Consider the following 24309-nt stretch of genomic DNA (forward strand, 5'->3'; position numbering starts at 1 on the left):
ATTTAACCATATTCTATTATTGGAAATTTATCTCCACTGTTCCCTTTGAAACATGTTTTGTTGTGTTGTTGTTGTTATTGCTGTTGTTTTTAATAGCTAATAAACCTTCAAATCATTTCCATGCAAATTAAATCTAGGCATTCATTATATCGTGCCATCCTGATTTTTCATAAGGATTGTGATAAATCTAATCAAAGTTGGGGAATACTTCTGTAGAATGACAAAAATCACATCTCCTGATGATCTTACTACTCTTCTTAAAAAAAAAAAGACTTTTGTACCAATAAGATGACCATTTTTCCTTAAATTCTGAATAGAATGAGAACTGTATGTATTAGCAATCTCAGAGGTATATTCCTTATTTAGGAACATTATATCATGATTTGTTCCTTATTTAGTGGATTTCCAAGCATGAAAATTAGGGCACAATAAAGTGATCAAATAAAGAATATAATTCTGAATTTCTTAATAAAGGCACATGCATTTTCATTTATTTTATGATTTAAATTTCAAACATGACATTTATGACTTAGTCAACTATAAAATAAATAAAAATATATGCATTGGCCCATGTGGCTCAGTTGGTTGAGCTTTGTCCACCAAAAGGTCACTGGTTCAATTCCTGGTCAGGGCACATGCCCAGGTTGAGGGTTTGGTCTGGGATCAGGCTGTGCATGGGATGCAACCAATCAATGTTTCTCTCTCTAAAACCAATAAAAAAATATTAAAAATAAAATAAAGGATTATAAGATGGTGCTCATTTTATGAACAACAATTTTATTTTCATTTTCTGATTCAAGAGTATGCTAGCTGGCAGCTGTCCCATCCAATTCATTGAATGTATTGAGTTGCAATGACATAATACTTTGGTAACTGATTACTTAAATGGGCAATTCCTCCCCCTCCCCCTCCCCCTCCCCCGAAATGTGCTATAATGTGTATATTTTACATGTTTTTATTTTCAAGTGAATAGATATATCATATTAAATTATTTGGGAAAGACAGGAACATGGCAAATTAAAGCACCAAAGATTACTTATTTGTGACAGCATTTATTTTTTAACTTTTCCTAGTAATATATTTATATTCACACCCACACATATATTTCTAATCAGTAATTTTACAGTATTATTTGGCAATGTCAAGAGTTGGGTAGTAACTACAAAAATGACATTCATATTTTAGTAATAAGGACAGAACAGTAAATTATCCAAGAAAAAACAGCCAATTGAGGCATTTTAAAAATATGGAAACTTTATAATATGTAGTATGTTTAAACCAGAATGAAATGCCAGTTTGTTGATTCTCATACAGTATTAAAAGAAACAAAAATGCTTAAGAAACACACAGTAAATATGATTTAAATTAGTTGAAATCAAAGTTGAAGTTATATAATGTGAATGCTAAATTATTTTAAATAGGCAAAAATAGTAACATTTGAAGATATGAAGAAATGTGGTTTAAAGCTTTTCTATTTAAGAAGGTTAAAATTTATGACATTTTAAAAATCATATAAACTTTCATTTTTAATTTGTCATAAACATTTGTACAATATCATTTTGATGTTTACATAATATTCTACTGAATATTTTATTTGTATAATTACCTATATATAAACAGTTAAGGTTTTAAATATATTTTTTATAATTATAGGTATTGTGATTACTATCTATATAACTAGTTATTTACAGAGCTTAGGGTACAGTTTTAGATTTAGCATTTCTGGGCCTAATGTTTTACACATTTTTAAGGTTTTATCATTAATCCTTTTTTTTTTTTTTTTTTTTGGCTCTCATAGTCATTATGTCAATTGTATCCCACCCCCACCCCCCCCCCCCAGAAATATCTAGTTAGATACTTAGGTTTCTTTATTTTATTCAGTGTCTCATGGTTCTCAGAACCTTCTATGTCATGATGGCTATCTTCTAAGCTTATTTCCCATTTTTCAGTTTTCCAAAAACTGAAAACCAAGATCTGAATATAATAATAAAAATATATCTAGGACAAGGTCTACTTGAGATTCCTATTTTCTGGGTACTATTATATATGGATTGGGTTACTGGGAACAGAGGATTTCAGACTGGTCATCTCAGGTAATGGGAGGAAGTGTCTGTTATTAAAATACAGTGACTCCAAGGTGAAAAAGGAATTTTAACAAAATCCAAGATTGAAAACCACAGAATTCCTAAGTCACACAGACAGACCTGGATGGTCCATCTGATATGAGGCAGCTCTAGGGATTTCGGCAGTAAAAATCATGGACAATTGCTGACTCATGATACATCATGGCTCCTCCTGCCCTGTGTTGAAATGAGTAGACGTTATCAAGGAAAAAAACTTACTCAAAATATAGAAATAGGGCTTGGTTGCTTTCAACTAAGTGTAACCAGAGAGCCCAGCAATTGCTAACCTGTCATACGAAACATTCCAATGTGAAGGATTTCTGTGAGTTTATTTGAACCAAACTGTCAACAATTGCCAGGAAGCAAAATCTCAAGGGATTGAAATAATGGTCTGGAGAATAGCAGTTTTGAACCTGATTTTATACATTAAAATAAAAAGAGATGACACTAGTGGGTTTCATGAAATCCTTTGGTGATAGATTAAGGAGGCACGAGAAAGCAAAACTGGGGGGAACCTTTGGGATTAGATGGAAAGTAAAATGATAGCCACGTACATCGTTTACATAGGTGGGTACAGGATAGTTAACAGTCAACAATCTACACTAATAAAAGAGAAACATGGTAATTAGTGTACGACCGCTACCCTTCCCATTGGCTAATCAGCATATCCTTATGCAAATTAACTGTCAGCCAAGATGGTGGCCAGCAGCCATGCACTGAAGTGAACAGGGAGGCTTGCTTGCTCCAGTGACTGCGGACTCCAACGTTCCCCGCCTCACTTGCCGGCCTCTCAGCTGCAACTCTAAGCAACTATGTTGCAAATATAGAAGCTAAACAAAACCCCAGAAACCTGCATTAGTCAGCCGGGCTTCAGCCAGCCGGACCGCAACATTGTATCAAATACAGAAGGTAAAGGCCAGAAACCTGCTTTCAGCAGCGAGGCCTCAGAGCTAAAGCTGGCCCAGAATAAAAAAAAGAAAAAGAAAAAAAGGAGTGGTTGGGAGCTTCAGTCAACCCACCAGCCTGAAAACAGCCCTCAGCCCCTCACCCAGACTGGCCAGGCACCCCAGTGGGGACCCCCACCCTGATCCAGGACACCCTTCAGGGCAAACCAGCCAGCCCCCACCCATGCACCAGGCCTCTATTCTATATAGTAAAAGGGTAATATGCCTCCCAGCACCGGGATCAGCGGAGCAGCGAGGCCTCCCGGCACCGGGATCAGCGTGACAGGGGGCAGCGCCCAAACCCCCTGCAGCTCTGTGCATGACAGGGGGTGGCGCCGCAACCTCCCCATCGACCCTGCCTTGTGTGTGACAGGGGGCGGTGCCCCAACCCCCCAATCGGCCCTACCTTGAGCATGACTGAGGGTGGCATCGCAACCTCCCAATCCGCCCTGCTCTGTGCATGACAGGGGGTGGCGCCCCAACTCCCCAATCGGCCCTGCTCTGAGCCTGACCAGGGGCTGCACCTAGGGATTGGGCGTGCCCTCTGCCACCTGGGAGCAGGCCTAAGCCAGCAGGTTGTTATCTCCCGAGGGGTCCCAGACTGCGAGAGGGCACAGGCCGGGCTGGGGGACCCCCCCCCCCCAGGGCGCAAATTTTTGTGCACCGGGCCTCTAGTTTACATGATAAAACAATGAGAGGATTTATGGTTTCAACCCTGGTGCATTGATTATGACCTGAGGGTTCTGGAAAAGGGAGTTACCCTGACACTGCAAAGAAATGTTATCATAGTTGCAAAAGAAAAAGACAGGCTTATTTAAGAATGCCTTTGTCTAAGGAAGATTCTAATCTAGGACACCCTTTGTGGTTACTTTAGGTCTCAGAGTTTGCAAGGCAGCCATGCAGGCCTCCCCTGAGCTAGGCAGGTTAGCATGTGACCCCGGACGAAACCTATCATGACAAAACAACACCATATTCATTTAATGTTCACATTACTGTGATTCCAAGTCCCAACCTGCTCAGAATATCAGGAAGTCTAATCTTTTATAAGGTAACCTGCCTTAGAATTTGCCCAAGATGATGCAATCTGTTCATTTTGATCTTATTTATCTTTAAAACTTTGAACATAAGAGTTTCATTACCTGCTAGACCATCCCAATGGAAACATGTGGTAAATGGATGGAAACAAGGGTCATGCACTTAGGAGAGAAGCAGGCATTGGTAGCCCAGTTTAAGTTTAAACATCCGCCAGATTGAACTACTTTTTAACATTTAAAATAATTTTTATCACAGTAAACCAGTGTATTAAACCTATTTCCAGAATTATCCAAATTATTGTTTTTAAATATGACTTTTTTCACATTTCTTTAACTGTCAAATTTTCTTTAGAAAATTCCTAACATTTTCATTGTGGATCTTAGTTCATATTTATATGATAAGAATGTCCTACTTTGCTCCAGGTCCTTTTTATTTTTTTCTCTAAGACCTAATGGTTTATATCTTCCTTTTAAAATGTATACGTATCTTTTAGTTAAGTTGTCATTTGTAAAAATATTTTGGTAAAAAAGTATGAATTAAACACTTATACATTCTTCTTCATTTGTGTAATGGTGTAGCAGTTTATCACCTAACCCATACTGGTCTATCAACTGAGTAAGGCTCCGTTTTTTGTTCTCCTCAGATATAGCTGAGCACAGCTCATAAAGCAGCACCTGCTACAGCCTCTCCACTTCTTCATTAGTAACTTAACTGACACAGCTTATTCTTGGTCTGTACATCTTAACTAGTTTTAGCCACTCAATTATCTTGAAATTCCAGTTTTCTTTCTTCTGGTGAAGATGCTGATTTCACTGAAAAGATATCATCATTTTCTTCATTTCCTACTGTAAGACACTTTATCACATTTTAACAGGACTTAAATGAAAATCTTGTTTTCCTAAATCATTTTCTCTGTGTTTTCTCTGTGTTGTCTTCCTGAAGTACTTGTATGGGTGACAGTGGATTGACATAAGCTTGTAGTGTGCTATGTAAATTCCCAGCTGAGAATGATGCACTCTCCATCTTGAAAATAAAATCTTGATTTACCTGGAGGCAAGGGCGTCGTACAGGGTTCTACAGCCAGCTCCTGAGTCCAGCACTCAGACATCCACTTGTCACCCAGCACATTATAACATTATATCCCTCCACTATCCCCAGAGAGTGCAGAAAGCAGGTGCAGCCATGGCTATCTGCTTACCTTGGTTTTAAATTGATCATCTTATTGTTTGCAATCTCCAAGAGGAGTCCAGGCCTACTTCGTTAATCACTGACCTTCAGATACTTGATCTTCCAGCCATACCACACTACCTGTAGAGAACTGGCAACCCATCTCAGAAATATCCCCGTTTATTATGGCTGCCATGGAAGGGGCAGAACAAGCCATTACTTGCTGCCCTTAGGTTCACTGATGAAACTCAATGTTAGAAGTTCAAGACTCCATTGCTACTTGAAGAAAAAGTGGAGATATGTTCTTGAGTGCCCCATTTATTCAGGGATATCAAAATAAAAGAAAAAAAGAAAAGCCCATAAAACTTCCCAAAGCTCAGGTGATAATAATTCTAAGTTGTCATTTTTTATTACTTTCTCTCTTTCTCTCACTCAGACACACACTGCCCTTTTGCCCAAAGCATGAGCTAAGCCTTAGAGTGACTAAATTGGCGATATTTCTAGTATTTGCCAATAATTTCTAGGACCAGAACTTTTATTGGAATAATTATTATTTTATTTATCATTGTGTAACTAGATTATGTTTTTAAGGAGCTGGAAATACAGAGGTCAAAAAGGTAACTTAAATCCCTGTCTTCATAGAGCTTGAATTGAGTTGGGGTAGACAATACATGCACAAATATACCGTGTGTCCCCCAAAAATATATACATACTTTAATAGTTGATAGCTCAATTTTGAAAATAAAATGTATTTTAATAAACACTACCTTTATAATTATTCCAAGTGTGTATACATTTTTGGGAGGATACTCTATGTGTGAAAATGTTAGATAGGAAAAAGTAGTGTGAACTAAAACGGAGTAGGGTTTTAGGAAGTCCTTGACTTAAGGAGGTGCTATTTGAACTTACACTGGAATGACAAGAAAGATGTATCCTTATGAAGAATTCTAAGAAAGAGCTTTCTAGGAAGAGAAAATAGGAAATAAAAAGCCTGAAAGGCCAAAAAGTGCTTGGCATGTTCTGGCTAATGTGGGTCAGGAGGTAGGAGCTTCATTCCAGAGCAGAGGAAAGCCAAGAAGAGATCTTGAGAGACTAAGCACTGCTAAAAAGTCTGAGAACTTTATTCTAATAGTCAGTTGAGGGTCAAACAGGAGTTTTATAATCTGGTTTATGTTTTAAAGGATTACTTGACATTGTTGGAAGACTGGTCTGTGGAGGAGGGCAAGAATAAAAGCTGGCGAACTTCAGGAGTCTGTTATAGGAGTTCAGAAGAGGCTGTGATAGCCTGGGCTAGTGTGGCGGCAGTGGAAGAAGGGGGAGTGGAGTCAGAGAAGTAATTGGGTGTTAGGTAATTGGAAGCTATCTGAGAAGTAAGGTTCAGATCTGCTTCAACTTAAGGTGTGTCTTCTCTCAGTGGATCCTGTTATGCTTCTTAGGCTGGACTTCCAATTCCTGTCTTAGTCTCATTTTAATAACTTCCCCCCACCCCCGTACTTTGTTCTATTCTTAATAAATTAGCAGATATGGGGTAGTGTATATTAGCCAGCTAGGGATGCCTTAACAAAATGCTACAGAATGAGTGATTTAAACAATAGAAATGCATTTTCTCACTGTTCTGGATTTGGAAGTCCAAGATCAAAGTGTCAGCTGGTTTGTTTCTCCATGGGCCTCCTTATTTTGTAGATGACCACCTTTTCTCCATGTCTTCATATAGTCTTTCCTTTGCGCTTACCTCCCTGGTGTTTCTTCTTATGAAGACAATAGTCCTATTGGATTATTGGATTCAGGCTCCATCTTTATAACCTCATGTAACCTTAGTTACCTCTTTCAAGATCCCATGTGCAAATGCAGTCACATTTGGGAGGTAGAAATTCAATATATAAACTTTTTTTTTTTTTTTTTGCGAGGGTTGGGGGCACAAAACAGGGAAGGCAATATCCAATTTAGCCCTATTTAGACTTTGCTTAAGCTGAGCCTCTTAATATGTGGGAAAATTATTCTCTTAAAACTTTGTCCTAACCAATGTGTAAGTCAAGGTTTAAAAAATAGTGTTTTCTTTTAACATCGCTAGTCTCACTTGTTTAAAATGGTGATAGATTTAAATATGAGTTATAATGTTTAATTTTCCCTGTATTAATAGGTAATTTATGTACGACTTGAATTTGGTGATCACTGGCGGAGTGATTACTACAGACAATTAGCATTATTTTCTTTCCACTGCCAAGAATTTCCACTACTAATAACTAGTGTAGGAGAAGGAAAATGATTTTCCCTCTACCCTTCTAAATTCTTGGCACATATTGTTACAGAAGACTGGAGAAAAACCAAGCAACGCTTAGAGAAATAGAGTTACACTTTATTACACATGGGCCCAGAGAAAAAAAATCTTTCAATTCTGAGCAACAACATGGAGGAAGTTGTCCCTTTTTATATCTTTTTCAGTCCTTTGTCTCCCAAATATGGGGTTTTCCGGTCTCCTTTGCAAGTTCTTAAAGAGCCCTATATGCTGGGGCTTTGAGACCTCAACCAAAGGCCTGGCCTGGTGCCAGCACTGATAACTTCGTCTGGGGAAGGTTTATGGCCTCTCTAAAATGGGAGTAAACAGGTCTTGCAGGACCAAACAATTAAAGGGGCAGTGACTAGATTCAGATTGCTAGCCCCCAAAATGTCTCTTTTTCCCCATCAGTATCTCTATTAATAAAAGAGGGAAGGCAGGGTAGGATGGGAGTGGGGTGGGTAAGTGAACAACCAAAGAACTTGTATGGATGCAATGGACACAGAGGGCATGTGCTAGGGCAGTGATGGCGAACCTATGTCATGCTTGTCAGAGGTGACACGTGAACTCATTTCTTTGGTTGATTTTTCTTTGTTAAATGGCATTTAAATATATAAAATAAATATCAAAATTATAAGTCTTTCTTTTACTATGGTTGCAAATATCAAAAAATTTCTATATGTGACATGGCACCAAAGTTAGGGTTTTTCAAAATGCTGACACGCCGAGCTCAAAAGGTTCGCCATCACTGTGCTAGGGGGTGGGAGTGGCTGGGGAGAGGACAATGGGGGGGAAAGGAGATATATGTAATACTTTTAACAATAAGGAATTGAAATTTTAAAAAAAGATAAATTAATAGGAGAATAAAACATAAACAATTTTAATTCTATATGTTCAGGAACCCCATAAATATTTGAGATTCAAAAGGCAACCAGACTATTGAGTCTTATATAGCATCCTGAGTAAGAAAAGAGATAGGGAGGGGTCTGTGGTTTCAAAGCAGGGAGGCAATTCATGTGAAAGTGAGTAGAAATGTTTGGTAAACATCCCCTGCCATGCACAGATGAAAAAGTCATCACTGATAAAAGCTCTTTTTCTGGTATAGGACCCCTTTCAAATGTAAATTTCTCCAACAAAGAGCAAGTTCTACTCTGTATACACAGCTTCTCTTGTGTCTGTTTTAAAAAAAATAATAATCAGCTCAAAGTAATTCTTATGCCAAAGAGGCACATTTTGGGGTGGCACTTTCTGCTAGCAACAAGAGAAGTAGTATAAAATCATAGAAAAAATAGTGCAGATTCATTCATCATTCTGACAAAGTACTTCCATATACATTCCTATTGACATTATTTATATTTTATTATCAGTATAGTCACATGTATGTATCAGATTTTCTGTACATTTTTTCTCATTCTTTTATTCCATATAGCTATCAATGACTGTCCTTACCATTTAAGTCACTTGGCTAAATATGTCATCTACACTAATAAAAGAGAAACATGGTAATTAGCGTACGACCGCTACCCTTTTCATTGGCTAATCAGTGAGTATATGCAAATTAACTGTCAGCCAAGATGGCGGCCGGCAGCCAGGCACTGAAGCAAGCATGAGGCTTGCTTGCTGCAGACTCCAACGTTCCCCGCCTCACTTGCCGGCCTCTCAGTGGCAACTCTAAGCAACTATGTACTATGTTGCAAATAAGAAGCTAAACAAAACACCAGAAACCAGCCGGACTGAAATCCAGCCGGACCGAAACATTGTATCAATGTTTTCAGCAGCAAGGCCTCAGAGCTAAAGCTGGCCCAGAATAAAAAAAAAAAAAAAAAAGAAAACAAGGAGCGGTTGGAAGCTTTAGTCACTCGCCAGCCGGAAAACAGCCCTCAGCCCCTCACCCAGACTGGCCAGGCACCCCAGTGGGGACCCCCACCCTGATCCAGAACACCCTTCAGGGAAAACCAGCCAGCCCCTACCCATGCACCAGGCCTCTATTCTATATAGTAAAAGGGTAATATGCCTCCCAGCACCGGGATCAGCGGAGCAGCGAGGCTCCCGGCATCGGGATCAGCGTGACAGGGGGCAGCACCCAAACCCCCTGATCGCCCTGCGGCTCTGTGAGTGACAGGGGGTGGGGCCACAACTTCCCTATCCGCCCTGCTCTGTTCGTGACAGGGGAAGGCGCCCCAACCCCCTGATCAGCCCTGCTCTGTGCCTGATAGGGGGGAGCTCCCCAACCCCCTGATCAGCCCTGCTGTGTGTGTGACAGGGTGCGGCGCCCCAACCCCCCCCCCACACGGGCCCTGCTCTGTGTGTGACAAGGTAGAGCCATAACCTCCCCATTGGCCCTGCCCCGAGTGTGACAGTGGCGGTGCCCCAACCCCCTGATCGGCCCTGCTCTGTGGGTGACAGGGGGCGGTGCCCCAGCTCCCCTATCGGCCCTACTCTGTGAGTGACAGGGGGGAGCTCCCCAACCCCCTGATTGACCCTGCTGTGTGTGTGACAGGGTACGGAGCCCCAAGCTCCCTGATGGGCCCTGCTCTGTGAGTGACAGGGGGCAGTGCCCCAACCCCCTGATCGGCCCTACCCTGAGCGTGACTGAGGGTGGCATCGCAACCTCCCGATCCGCCCTGCTCTGTGCATGACGGGCGGCGCCCCAACTCCCCAATCGGCCCTGCTCTGAGCCTGACCAGGGGCTGCACCTAGGGATTGGGCCTGCCCTCTGCCACCCGGGAGCAGGCCTAAGCCAGCAGGTCGTTATCTCCCGAGGGGTCCCAGACTGCGAGAGGGCACAGGCCGGGCTGGGGGGCCCCCCTCCCCCCGCCCCCCAAGTGCACAAATTTTTGTGCACCGGGCCTCTAGTATATTATATAAGGCTTGTAAAATTTACCTCATTTATGGATGATAAGAGGAATACTAAGAATCAAAGAGTAAATGTCACAGTCAAATATCCAAGCAGATTTGTGTGACTCTAAGCCACATTCTCTCACCTACTCTAGTGACTCTCAACCAGCCTGGAATACCATTCATTACTGGCATTGGTATATGTATGGAGGATAAAAGTTAACAAGACATAATAATTCCTGCCCTGAAGAGTCTTGTATTTTAAACAAGGAGACATACATGTAAATAACAAAGTGCTATAGGATTATGAATCCTATCTAATAATAGACAAACATGGTAATTGACCATACATTCACTACGCCTCCCATTGGCTAATCAGCGCAATATGCAAATTAACCCAACCAAGATGGCGGCCGGCAGCCACGCAGCTGAAGTGAGCAGGAGGCTTGCTTGCTCCAGTGATGGAGGAAGCCAAGGTTCCCCGCCTGCCGTGGCCCGGCTCTGAGCTCCGAAAGCAACAAAGTTTCAATTTTAGAAGCTAAACAAACCCCAGATACCTGCTTTCAACAGGCCATGGCCTCAGAGCTGGAGCGAGTAGGAGCCGGCTCTCAGCTCCAGTGATGGCAACAAAGTTTCAATTATAGAAGCTAAATAAATCCCAGACTAAAAAAAAAAAAAAAAGGAAAAAAAGGAGAGGCTGGGAGCTTCAGTCACCGGCCAGCCTGAAAATGGCCCTCAGTCCCTCACCCAGACTGGCCAGGCACCCCAGTGGGGACCCCCACCCTAAAGGGGGTGTGGCAAGCCTGAAAACGGCCCTCAGATCCTCATCCAGGCTGGTCAGGCACCTCAGTGGGGACCCCCACCCTGAAGGGGGTGTGATCAGCTCCAAACAGCCATCAGCCCCTCACCCAGGCTGGCCAGGCACCCAAAGCAGGACCCCCACCCTGATCCGGGACACCCTTCAGGGCAAACCAGCCGGCCCCCACCCGTGCACCAGGCCTCTATCCTATATAGTAAAAGGGTAATATGAAAACTGACCCTAACAGCAGAAAGACTGGGAATGACTGGTCACTATGACACACACTGACCACCAGGGGGCAGACGCTCAATGCAGGAGCTGCCCTCTGGTGGTCAGTGTGCTCTCACATGGGAGAGCTCTGCTTAGCCACAAGCCAGGCTGACGGCTGCCAGCACAGTGGTGGTGGTGGTGGGAGCCTCTCCTGCCTCCTCGGCAGCGCTAAGGATGTCTGACTGCAGCTTAGGTCTGCTCCCCGCTGGCAAGTGGACATCCCCTGAGGGCTGCCGGGCTGCCAGAGGGATGTCTGACTTCCAGCTTAGGCCCAATCCCCCGGGGAGCAGGCCTAAGCCAGCAGGTGGTCATCCCCGAGGGGTCCCAGACTGCGAGAGGGCACAGGCCGGGCTGAGGGACCCCCCCCCCCCCCAGTGCACAAATTTTTGTGTACCGGGCCTCTAGTGTTATAATAAAATTATAAACAGACCACAGAACAATACAAAGGATTAAGTGAGCCACTCTACCTCTTGGGGACAACTATAGTTTCCAAATAGAGGTGCCTTTTGAGCTGAGTCTAGAAATCTGTGTATGTATCCATTATTCACATAATCAAAATGTAGGTGGGTGTAGCAGTGGCAGTTAAGGATTTCAGATGGAGGAAGTCAATTGACTGAAAATACAAAAAGGTATAAAAATACCTGGCAATCATTTGAAAAATTATAAATGCTCTCAACTCCATATTAATCTATTAATTGGTATCTAGGGTACATGGTAAGAGGAAACACATAAAACAGTGCAGACACAAACACAACTGTGATGCAAAATGCATACTTAATTCAAATGTATGTAATTAAAATTTTCAAATCATCTGCTCTGTTATTGGAGTTGAGTAATTCTTCATCCCTTCCTTTCCCTGCCCCTCTTCTTCTTTCCTTTTTCTAATGAAGACAATCTTAGGTAACATCAGTTTGCACTAAATAAACTCTACTTTTTTAAATTTTCTAAACATCCTTGAAAGCAGTTATTTGGAGTTGCCTTGTTTTGTCAGCTTATTCTTTCTTCTCACTGTCATTTCACCTTCATCATTGCACAAAAAATCAAGTTCACTGGCAACACAGTCAAGCCATTAACTCAGAAATTAAATTACCTGCCATTCTCAAGCTTTTCTCCCTATAACCCCAGACTGCCCCCTCAGCTCTCAATGAGGCAAGTGTCTCAATATAACACTGAATGGAAGGAAGTTAGGGTCATATCTGTCAGTTCAAGGTCACAAAGATTTCAAAGCAAAATTCTTGACTTTGTTCTGCAGTGTTTTCCATCCTACTTCCACTGTTCTTCTCCAAATTCTCTGTTTGAGACGAAATAAAAATTGAAACAATTCTTAGGAGAAGGAAGAGCAAAGAGACGTCTAGTTCTGTCACTCACTGCCCTGAGACACAGAGTGTCGCACAGGGCTTCAGCCACTGCAGAGCTGCTCCCGCACCAGAAGAGCAGCTCACAGGCTAATGCACAGCTGTAGGCAGACACACACATCTCTGACTGTCCAGCTGGAGGGGCATTTCTGATTTGTGATAGGTGCAGTGTAAAAATGTAATGGCGTCTAGGTAATTATAAATGATAGACTCATTCTGATGGGTAGCTATTTCTCATATTCACAATAGTTTTAATTATTTTTCTTCTGGTTATTGTTATCCATGTCTTTTCTGAAACATGGTTAATCTATCCCTGGGAATTTAACATTGACTGCAATTCAATATTCCTGGAACACAGAGCACTGGGGGCCGTTACAGATCAGGTGATGGCAAGTTAAGTGGGCACCAAATCATGGAAGGCCTTCATGCCATGCTTAGAGGTTTGACATGGGAAGCCAGGAGAGAGGTTTAAGCATCAGATGGCATGCTTCAATTGATAAGGCACTGAGCTCAGCAGTTTCAGTAGGAATGGAGGGAGATAAAGTATTCCTTTGGAGAGATAATAAGGGTGAGGTCTTAAGTGGACTTGCTTGGAATTAATAGGTACCTGGGAGAGGCCATGGAGGCAAGGTGGTGGGAAAAGATGCCTCTCTGGTATTTACTTCTGATGATTGAGTGGGAGCTATTCTTTATGAGAAGTTTTCTTAGTTGGTTCAGGCTGCTATAACAAAAGATACTGGGTGGCTTAAACAAGAAATATTTATTTCTCATTGCTCAGGGGACTGAGATGTTCAAGATCAAGGCACCAGCAGATTTGCTATCTGGTGAGATCCCACTTCCTAGTTCACAGAAAGCCAGGTGGTCTTGCTGTCTCACACTGGAAGGGCGGAGAGAGCTCTCTTGGGTGTGTTTTTTTTATAAGGGCACTAATTCCATCCATGAGGACTCCACTCTTACAACCTAATCACCTCCCTAGGCACCACACTTTGGGGATTAACATTCAATGTATGCATTTGGAGCATCACAAACATTAAATCTATAACAGATGTTTACTGGGAAAGAAGCATACATGGAAAAAATAAAATGGATTTTATTTTGGTAATGTAAAGTTTGTGGTGACTTTGCTCTTAATACTATGGGAGCTGAAAACACAGAGCTCTTAACCCAGAGGTTCTCAACCTGTGGGTCGAGACCCCTTTGGCGGTCGAACGACCCTTTCACAGGGGTCGCCTAAGACCATCCTGCATAGCAGATATTTACATTACGATTCATAATAGTAGCAACATTACAGTTATGAAGTAGCAATGAAAATAATTTTATGGTTGGGTCACAACATGAGGAACTGTATTTAAAGGGCCAGAAGGTTGAGAACCACTGGTCTAGATGCTAGCTTCCTTAGAGATTGGAGAAAGTGATGTAGAGTAGAGGTCTCATAATTTAGCATTTAGGTCTATGGTCCTTAATCCTAGTTGCACACTAGAATTACCTAAGAAGATTTGAAAAATCTTGTTGTCGTGCCACAGACTACAACAATCTCAGAGTGGCTACCAGGTGTTTATTTTTTAAAGGTTCCCCCTGGTGATTTTGATGTTTGTCTCAGGTGGAGACTGCTTGACCAGCAAATATCAGCAGCATCTTGGAACTTCTTAGAAATGCAAATTATCAAGCCCCACCTCAAACCTATTGAATTTTAAACTCTGTAGTGGGGCCCAGAAATCTTGAAAGGCCCTTCAGCTGATTCTAATTCACACTCAAAAATGAGACCCACTAATGTAGATTATCATTGAATATCTGCATTTATATATGATATTCACAGCTTCAGTTGTCTTTTATTTTCACTGCCATTCCTGGTGCGGTCATCTTCTTCAGAGAATAAATCTTCCATCTTTGACAAGACTTCAGAAGGACCACTTTCTTAGCTTTGTAAACCATTTTCTAACTGCTTCTAATTAGACTAAACAAATCATCTTTGTTGTTGTTGTTGTTGCATTTATCTATTTTAGAGGTCTTAAACTCTCCAATTTCTGATCTCTTCTGAATTTCTACAGTGCAAATTAACTTGCATCTGGACTCCTCCTATTACAGGTCTAGATTTTCATTTTATCTATTAAACCAGTCAACAATTATAATCTACTTTCAACCTACTATTTTTAATAGCCATGGACTCCTCTCCTATTTCTCCTCTTTGTAGGCTTATGACGTTTTCATTGCTTTCTTGTAAATTTTGGGATTTTAGAAGAGTAGAAATAATATAATTGCCATATAAAATACAGGACATCCATTTAAACTGAAATTTCAAATAAACAACAAACTATTTATTTTGGGGGGGTATAAGTATGCCCTAAAAAGTTATTTTTCAGTTATCTTAAATTCAAATGTAACTAGGCATCTTATTATAGTTTCTATCTATAATAATAAAAGGTTAATAGGCTAATTAGACCAGACATCATTCCGGACGTCCTTCCTGACAAAGCCAGGGCCAGAGGGAAGACAGCCGGGTCCTCGGTGCCTGTGGGCGGCCCAGGGGAAGCCAGCCTGGGTCCCGGGTGCCAGAGGGAAGCTGGTGCTGGCAGCCAGGGAAAGGAAGGCCTACTCTTGAACGAATTTGCATGCATTGGGCCTCTAGTTTCAAACATAAAGGGCTAATGTTTGAGAAAATCTAACTTTAAAATGAATCTCAACAATTGTGGTGATATTCACTAAAATAAATATTCTAAATATTTAAAAAGTAAGTTATTAATTTTGATGATATATTTTAAGTAGTAAGGCGTTATTAAAACTTTATACTTCTAATTTTAAAATGTATTAACTGAAATATATATTGCAACTTGCTTTAATTTGGGATAAAACTTTAAGTAAGTTTATATTTATCAAGTAACCTTTGCATTGCAAAGTATAATGTTATCGGTTTCTGTGGGTTACTATTTTATGCACAGAGCAATGCAGTGGAAAGAGCATTGCAATTCAAGTGATATCAGCTGAGAATGAACCCACTTCTGTGTGACCCTGGGTAAGGTCATCTTTTGACCTTCTGGTTGCTTATCTTTAATAGATGTTTTAATACATTACATCTCAGTTATGATGATTAAATGAGACAATCAGATTCGCTTATGTTCAGAGCCTAGCAAAGGCACTAGAACTTACTAGATTTTAGTAAAGTTATTCTCCCCCCCCCCCCCCGCCTTTGAGTGAAGATTTTAAAGACTGTGTGATAAAAACAATTTACATTTATGTTACTTTTGTAATTCTTTTTTCATATTTCATCAAATTCTTTACTGTCTCTATTAGCAAATGTATTAATTTGCTAGGACTGCCATACAAATCCCACAGATTGGGTGACTTAACAGAAATTTCTTTTCTCATTATTCTGTAGGCTTGTGCTGTGGGAATTTTTTATTTCTTCTGAGGCCTCCTGTAGGTGACTATCTTCTTCTCCGTGGGTCTTCACTCTATGGATCTGTATTCTAAATTCCTCCTCTTATAAGGACACTAGTCATGTGGATTGTGACCTACCCCAATGGCCTCATTTTAAATTAATTGCCTCATTAAAGGCCCTGTCTCTAAATATAGTCATAGTCTGACATACTGGGAGTTAGAACGTCAACATATGAATTTGGGGGAAGACAATTCAGCCCATTACAGTGAAATACATAGTTATTAACAATTACTTGCTAGCAACTTAAGCAAACAGCTTTTGAATTGTGGTAATTTCTGAAGATTCTTGTGTATTCATGTTAATAACAATGTGAAAGAAACAATTGTGAATCAAAATACTAATTACACCATCAAAAGCAAAATTATTTCTAGTAGAGGAATCTTTATAATGGATAATATTTATAAAGAAATATTTTTAAAAGATAATATCAATAGGGATTGGGAGAGATGGGTTTATTGAAATGCTTTCAAAATTATGAATTATCATGAGAGATATTTTGGGGGATATTTATTTTCCCAATCATTGAACATGTATTTAGGGAATTTCTACATTATACTCAGTTCAAAAGAATGCAAAGTATTGTGAAGAATACAAAGAAGTACAAGATCCTTGCTCGAAGGAATTTTCATTTCTGGATAAGGAGTCTAAATTTGTACAAGTGAAAAGAAGAGAAAAAGCAACAAAGTAAAACTGGACGATTCTGTCCTTACAGGCCATAGAACCAATGAGAAGGAAGGGTCTGTGATATATGCTAGTCTGAAATATTTTACTGCGGGTGGGGTTATACTTGTGCAATGATGGAATTATGGTAGAATTATACACAAAAGTAAAGAAACCAACAAAATAAATAATTGAATTGTGTCTATATTCTTCACATCACTAATAGCAGTGTTCAGTTATATCTTTTTTTAAAGAAAACTTAACATGATACACATCTTCTTAACAAGCTTTTAAGTGCACAGTATGGTATTGTTCACTGTAGGCCCGACAGGTATCTAGAACTTACTCATTTTATGCAAATGACACTTTATGCCTGTTAAATAGCAACTCCTCATTTCTCCCTCCCCTCAGCCCTTGATAACCACCATTCTACTCCCTGTTTCAATGAATTTGAATATTTTAGACTCCTCATATAAGTGAAATCATATAGTATTTGTCTTTTTGTCACTGGCAAATTTCACTTAGCGTAATGTCCTTGAATTTCATTCATGTTGTTGCATATGGCAAAATTTTCTTTATCTTCCATTTTTTAAAGACTTTGTTTTGTTAGAGCAGTTTGTTTCATAGTAAGATTGCAATACAGAGATTTCCTATATACCTTTTATCCCCCCCACACACATAGCCTCCCCCATTCTCAACATCCCCTCAGCAGATTATTTCCTTCTTTTTAAAGGCTGAGTAATAATCCATTGTGTGTATGTATGTATATGATATCTATCTATCTATCATCTATCTATCTATCTATCTATCTATCTATCTATACACACATATATATCACATTTTTATCCACTTATTCTCTGAAGGACATTTATGGTGTTTCCACACCTTTACTATTATGAATAGTGCTGCAATGAATATTGGAGTGCTAATATCTCTTCAAGATTCTGACTTCAGTTCTTTTGGATACATACCCAGAAGGGGGACTGCTAGGTCATATGGTAGCTCAGTTTTTAATTTTTTGAGTAATCCTGTTTTCTGTAGTGGCAGTGCCATTTTACATTCCCAGCAACAGTGTACAAAAGTTCTTATTTCTCCACATCCTTTCCAGCATTGTTATCTTTTTTTAATGATGATTGTCATCCTAACAAGTGTGAAGTGATATCTCATTGTGGTTTTGATTTGTATTTCTCTGATATTAGTGATGTTGAGTATCTTTTCATATATCTGTTGGCTGTTTGCATCTCTTTGGATAAATGTTTAATCAAGCCCTTTGCCCATTTTCAATAAGTATTTTTGTTTTTTTCCTACTGGTTTATAGGAATTTCAGTTATTTCTTTTCTATTTCTTTATTTCTTGTGTGTCTCTCTCACAAGAACATAAATCTATAAAGGCAGATATCTTCTTGTATTGTCTTCTGTCATGTTTTCATTGTCAAAGTTAGTGCTTTACAAATAATAGATGATCAACATTAGTGGAATATTATGATGTGATAAGAGTAGGCTGAATGCATGTATGAAAGGGAGGTTGAAAAGACCTGTCAGTAGGTAGAATCAATGTAGTTTACATAGTGATTTAAAAACCTGATAGAGAATTTTGTATTTGAGGCAGTATATTATTAGGTAGTTTGAAGAATCTTGATCAAGAACTAGAGATGAACCTAACTAGTTTTTCCAGGATACTTGTGATCCTAGTTTCATGCTGGTCACTGTTTCATGCTGGTCACTGCTGTTATCCAAATCCTCATAGTCCTTCATGGGCACCGGATTCTTTAGTCATTGTCCTCAAGGCCATGGTTCTTTGTGTTCAGTCCTTCTCCTACTTATTTCCTAACTCTGTAATACCCATAAAAATATAATTGGACCATTAGATAATACCTTCAGTCTGCCACAGGGTGGTTACCTTCTAGTGGTTAAGGAGAGAAGTGTTTTTCTTCTTATTTTTTCATTAATCTCCTGTAGCAATAAGAACAATGCAACCAGAAATAACATTTTTATTATTTTGCCATAGAGATTTGTTAACATGTTCAGTTTTAAATGGATAGGATCCAGGGTCATGATAAGTTATATGTTAGCTGACTGAAACTTGAGAATTTGCGGAGAGAGATATTATCTTAAAAAATCACTTACCCCTTGTTGCCATAGAGCAGTGGTCGGCAAACTCATTAGTCAACAGAGCCAAATATCAACAGTACAATGATTGAAATTTCTTTTCAGAGCCAAATTTTTTAAATTTAAACTATATAGGTAGGTACATTGTTATTAACCTAATTAGGGTACTCCTAAAGCTTAGGAAGAGCCACACTCAAGGGGCCAAAGAGCCGCATGTGGCTCGCGAGCCACAGTTTGCCGACCAAGGCAGAGTTGCTGCTCAAGACACATTAGGTCTTAGGGGCTGAGAAAGGAAAGATCATCCTCATCCCCTAAGTGATACACTCAGAGATGGTTCAAAAGAAGAGATCCCTGGTTCTCAGAGTTAGAGCTCTTAGCTTCACTCAGTCATCTGTGTCCTAGTGGTGAAGTGTTTTGGCATAGAAGACAGAAGTGTGTTGTGTTTCAACGTGAGCTCCTTTAAAAACCTAACCAGCATAGCCTTTTTCTTGAGTCAGAGAGCGGTCAGTCCATTAGACTCTGAATTCCATACTTTAGGTAAATTCTTATTAGTTATTGATTGTGTCCACATTTTTTATAAATTTTATTTCTGAAATAATATAACAATAAAGCAAGTAATATAAAAAAACTGTTATCAACAGCAATATCTCCTAATTCAACCTTTTCACCCCTAGTCACATTTCACAGGTAAATCTCTTATTTATGTCTATTATTAGTTTTCTGGGGTTACTAGCAAACATTCTAGGTGATATGTCAAAACAACTAATTTTTTATTTATCAACTTTAGATATCATGCATTAATTTGCTTATATGCAATCATTTATGTTACCCCTATTCTTCTCCTTTCAAAGGTTTCTAAACTAAACAAATTTTCTCAATCTCTATTTACTTTTCTATTAAAATGACTCTCCATTTTTTCCATGATATTCTTTCTTCTTTCTAACCACATTTTCTTCTTGCTTTGCATGTTAAATCTTTAGACAACTCCACTTTTATTTTTACAGTAGAGGCCCAGTGCACCAACAGGGGCTGATCTGAGGTGGGGTCGACCGGGTGGAGGGGCCAAGGGAGTTTGACGGGGGCTGATAAGGGCCCCAATTGGGCTGGATGCCTGCCAGCAGTGCACATCATAGCAACTGGTCGTTCTGGTCATTCCAGTTGTTCCATTGTTCCAGTCGCTTGGCATATATATATACACACACATATATATATATATATATATATATATATATATATATATATATATATATAACTAATGTTTTTAACATTAATGTTATATACTATAATCACAGTGAGTCCTCTGTGCTTTGTTTAAAGACTGACTTTAAAATTGAAAACAAGTAAATGTCATTTATTAGGATTATAAGACAGATTAGAATTAAAGGGTAGAATTACATGTACTTATTTTTTAGTCTCTCTCTCTCTTTCTCTCTCTCTCTCTCTCTCTCTCTCTCTCTCTCTCTCTCTCTCTCTCTCCTTATATCTCTCTATCTCTGTTTCCATCTCTTTCTCTCTCATTCTTTTTATTTTTTCCCTGGAGATCTTACTCCCAGTGTTTCCAGTCTCGTGATCCAGTGTGAACAGCTTTTTCCTTATGTTTAATGCATATGATTTATTCTGGAGCTTCCTTTTGTCATCTTGCTTTGTTCAATTTTCTGTTTCTTAGATTCCATGGCATTATTTTGACTTATTTTGCTCAAGATCCAACTTTCAGTTTCTTCTTAAGAGTTGATGGCTGATAAACTTTGAAACTTTGAGATAAACCCCCACCCCCTACGTATACTCCTCTACTCCCCTCACATACAATCTATACAGTTAGTTAATCGTTTGGTGTAGAACTCTAGCTTGATTATAATTTTGAATATTGCTTTTCTGTTTTCTTGCTTCTAGCATAGTTGAAAAGAAGTCTGACATATGTTTAATTTGTACTCCTTTGAAAGTTATTTACCTTTTTCTGTCTGAGAAGTTAAGAAAAAGGTTTTCTTTAAGCACCTTAGTCTAAAATGTCACACACACACACACACACACACACACACACACACACACACGTTCATGTTTTCTACTCTTTTTGCTGGAGGATTACTTGAAAATGTGGTCCTCATATGTTTGGTCTCAGGACAGGGAGTGGGGGAAATGGTAGTGGCATTACTTGTAAAAGTAATGTCACTCATTCACTCTATTTTTAATCTTTCTTTTTGCTTTCACCCTCTTATTTATAGGCTGGAATCCTGGTCATCCAGAATTCTGTGGAGAGTGGTGGCTTCCATTCCTCTGTAGCTCTTTTCATGTTGCAACTTTGCCCATTTCTCCATATAAAGCTATATATGCTTTAATTTTCTTGTTTATTATATGGGTTCATTTTTTTAAATCTTTTATGATTCTACATTTTTATCACACTGGTATAGTGGAAGAAATAGAAGCAAAAACACATGTTTACTCCAGTCAAAATTTCTACAATTTTTTTTTGTTCACAGGGGCTGTTGCTATTCTTATGCAAATTTTTGTACAAGTAAAAGCATAAGTGAATAGGCTACTCAACTTCACTGTCCTACTCTAGGTGCCATATCTGAATGTCAAGGGAGAGAACACTAAACTTTTTCCATGGAAAGGAGATTAACTAATAGGCTGAAATCAGTGCTTGGTCCATAACGTGGGGCCACTATTCATTCTATGACCCAGGGAAACCTACTTACTCCCTCTTTGCCTCAGTGTTTTTAACCCTAAAATGATTTAATAGTAGTAGGACTTACCTTGTAGAATTATTATGAAAGTTAAATGAATGAATTACCGATATTGTTTAGAATTGTGCATTGCACGAAATCAGATGCAGGAAGGGATGATTATTGTGACATCTGCATTATTACTGTTCTTGCCATACCTGAAGCTATGCTTTGGTTCAGTCAAAATATCCTGGCATTTAAATGAAAATAATTGTTCCTTGAAGGTAAAGACTATATTGTTTTGTTCGCAGACATAAATAACCTTATTTTCACTTCTAGGTGGAAATTGATTTGATCTCAACTGTCACTTGATTCTTGTTGAAAAGTATAAAATGTATCCAAAAACTTTAAATTAATAACTTTGTTTTAAATCATTGCATTACCTTAAATTTTTGTTCAGTGTACTCAGGCTGGAGTCTTAGAAAGAGCACAGGTTTTATAGACAGGAAGACAAAATATGTAAATTATTAAGAAAATTAATGTATATGAAGTGATATATCTTATATTGTTTATCGGTGAAAAGAGAAGGATAATAGTTTTCTGACAGGTTTGCTATGACAATATAAAATGATATAATAATAAATGTGTGATTTTCAGTAAAATGCTAGTATTCTAAAGGTCAGGACTATTTTTTTTATCTGTGGGACATTGCAGAGTCTCTGCTTAAGTGAGCACTCAATATGACTTAACAACGTAGAGTAATAAAATTTTGGAGAAAGAGGCATAAACTGTGAAAAAAAATTAAAAGAGATTACTATAACTGTAAAGAACCCAGTAATGGAAAGTACTAATGGTTAAAAGCTTACACACTTTAAACAGCAAGTTAAAAACAATCTTTTTTGTACTTGCTTGGGTATTTTGTCTGAGGAGGAAAATTTAAACACTAAAATGTCACTATGATTTGCATTTTTAAAGATAAAAGTGATTTTACCGCTTCTCTTAGAAAACAGAGATTGAGGCTATAATAAAAGAAAACAGAAAGCATTATAGTTTAATAGCTATTTATTATTAAATAAGATGATTATCTGTTCCATAAAAAACCTTTTCATTTTTATAGATAAGAAACTATGGTGGGCAGACCACAACTTAGCTCAGCTGGGAACCTGCAGCAAAAGAGACGGAAGGAACCCCACTGTCCTGAGAAATAAGACTTCTGGAGTGGTACATATGAAAGTGTACGATAAAGCGGCACAGCAAGGTACGTCGCACTGAAATGAGCTCGTGCCGCCTTCTGAATATATAATGTTCTCTTTTTTTCATATTATTTTCTCAATTCAACAATTGACGGTTCGTATTTTTTCTTCTAACATAAAAAGGGATGAAAGTCAAATTCTCTTTAATACTAGAGAAGAAATTACTTTCATACAAGGTCTATAATGAGCTTTCAAAACATTAGCAGAGCTGCCCAGGGATTCATCATGTCGTCAGGTCTTCGAAGCGGGTCTTACTCGGTTTTTGATTACAAAATATAAGATTAAGGGGAAAAAAATCCCAGCAAAATATATGAAATGTACAATTAAGCCCAGAAATGGAATGAACTAGTCGGCTTCTAATGGACCAGGTTGACATAAGGATTCCATATCCAAAAGCGCAGCATTATTGGCTCTAAACATTTTGCTTTTTTTGTTTTTGCTTGTCCAAATGGTGTGCAGTGAAACGGAGTGAGAGAACTAGCAGATGGTTTACATAGGTGGACTTGTCACATTGCCCAAATGGCCCTTAGTCCAGGGATGCCAGCCAGGACAGCCCCACACCTGCTAGTCCTTTCTTAGTTTTTGCTCCATGATCTGTGACATTAGCAGAACTCCCTTCAGAGAAAAAAAATATAGTCACTGTCACGAGAATCGCTATCTTCATGTATCTTTAGTCCTAGGAAAAAAGTCAAGAAAATGTATTTTGTATCTAAGGTAGGTGGGCATGTAGACCCAAGCAGAGAAGAGGAGAGGGAAGAATAAGGAACCAAGGGGATCATCAATTTAGTACTCGGTTGACAATCACTGAGGAGGCAGGATTTGTTGGAGATACCAATTGAGAGACAGGCCTGCACATCGAGGACAAATGAAGACCAGATTCATGGTTGCTTTCCCTGGAAAAAGAATGGGCCAAATTTGGGCATGAAATCATTTTTTTTTTACAGGAACAGCAGGAATCATATTTCTTTTTCATAAACTATAATAAATGAAACATTTTTAAGAGAAAGCCATTGCTGTAAAAAACCACCTGAAGTGATTACTGTGTTTGTTCTTTTCATGGTTGAGAAGACACCAGCACCCAAACTCATCAGCACAAACCTGTATTTGGTTCTGACATTTATTTCGGCCATTGTCTATAATAATGAGCAGCATTGTTTTCACTAGCAGTTTCATAATGGAACATTTTCTGTATCAAAATAAACAACGTAACTGGCATTCAAGTCGAGGGGAGTAAATTATTAATTGGGGAAAAAAACCTCTGGTACTCAATAAAATATCATGACATTTGTGTGGATTTTAATACAATAAATAAGTATAAAACCTTATAGTATCATGATAAACTTCAATTCCTAGTTAATACTTGAAGAGATTATATCTGAAAACACA

The 24309-nt window shown here is 39.0% G+C and overlaps 1 protein-coding gene across 1 annotated transcript in view; it reads left to right on the forward strand.

Moving 5' to 3' along the window:
* The window catches only part of LRP1B (LDL receptor related protein 1B), a 1324618-nt gene that overhangs the window by 830227 nt on the left and 470082 nt on the right, over positions 1-24309 (forward strand). Inside the window, exon 29 of the mRNA XM_023752441.1 lies at positions 22788-22928. Coding sequence (XP_023608209.1) covers positions 22788-22928 — 141 coding nt within the window. The remainder of the gene's footprint in view (positions 1-22787; positions 22929-24309) is intronic.

This window comes from Myotis lucifugus, unplaced genomic scaffold, assembly GCF_000147115.1.
Source record: "Myotis lucifugus unplaced genomic scaffold, Myoluc2.0 scaffold_32, whole genome shotgun sequence".
NCBI lineage: Eukaryota > Metazoa > Chordata > Mammalia > Chiroptera > Vespertilionidae > Myotis > Myotis lucifugus.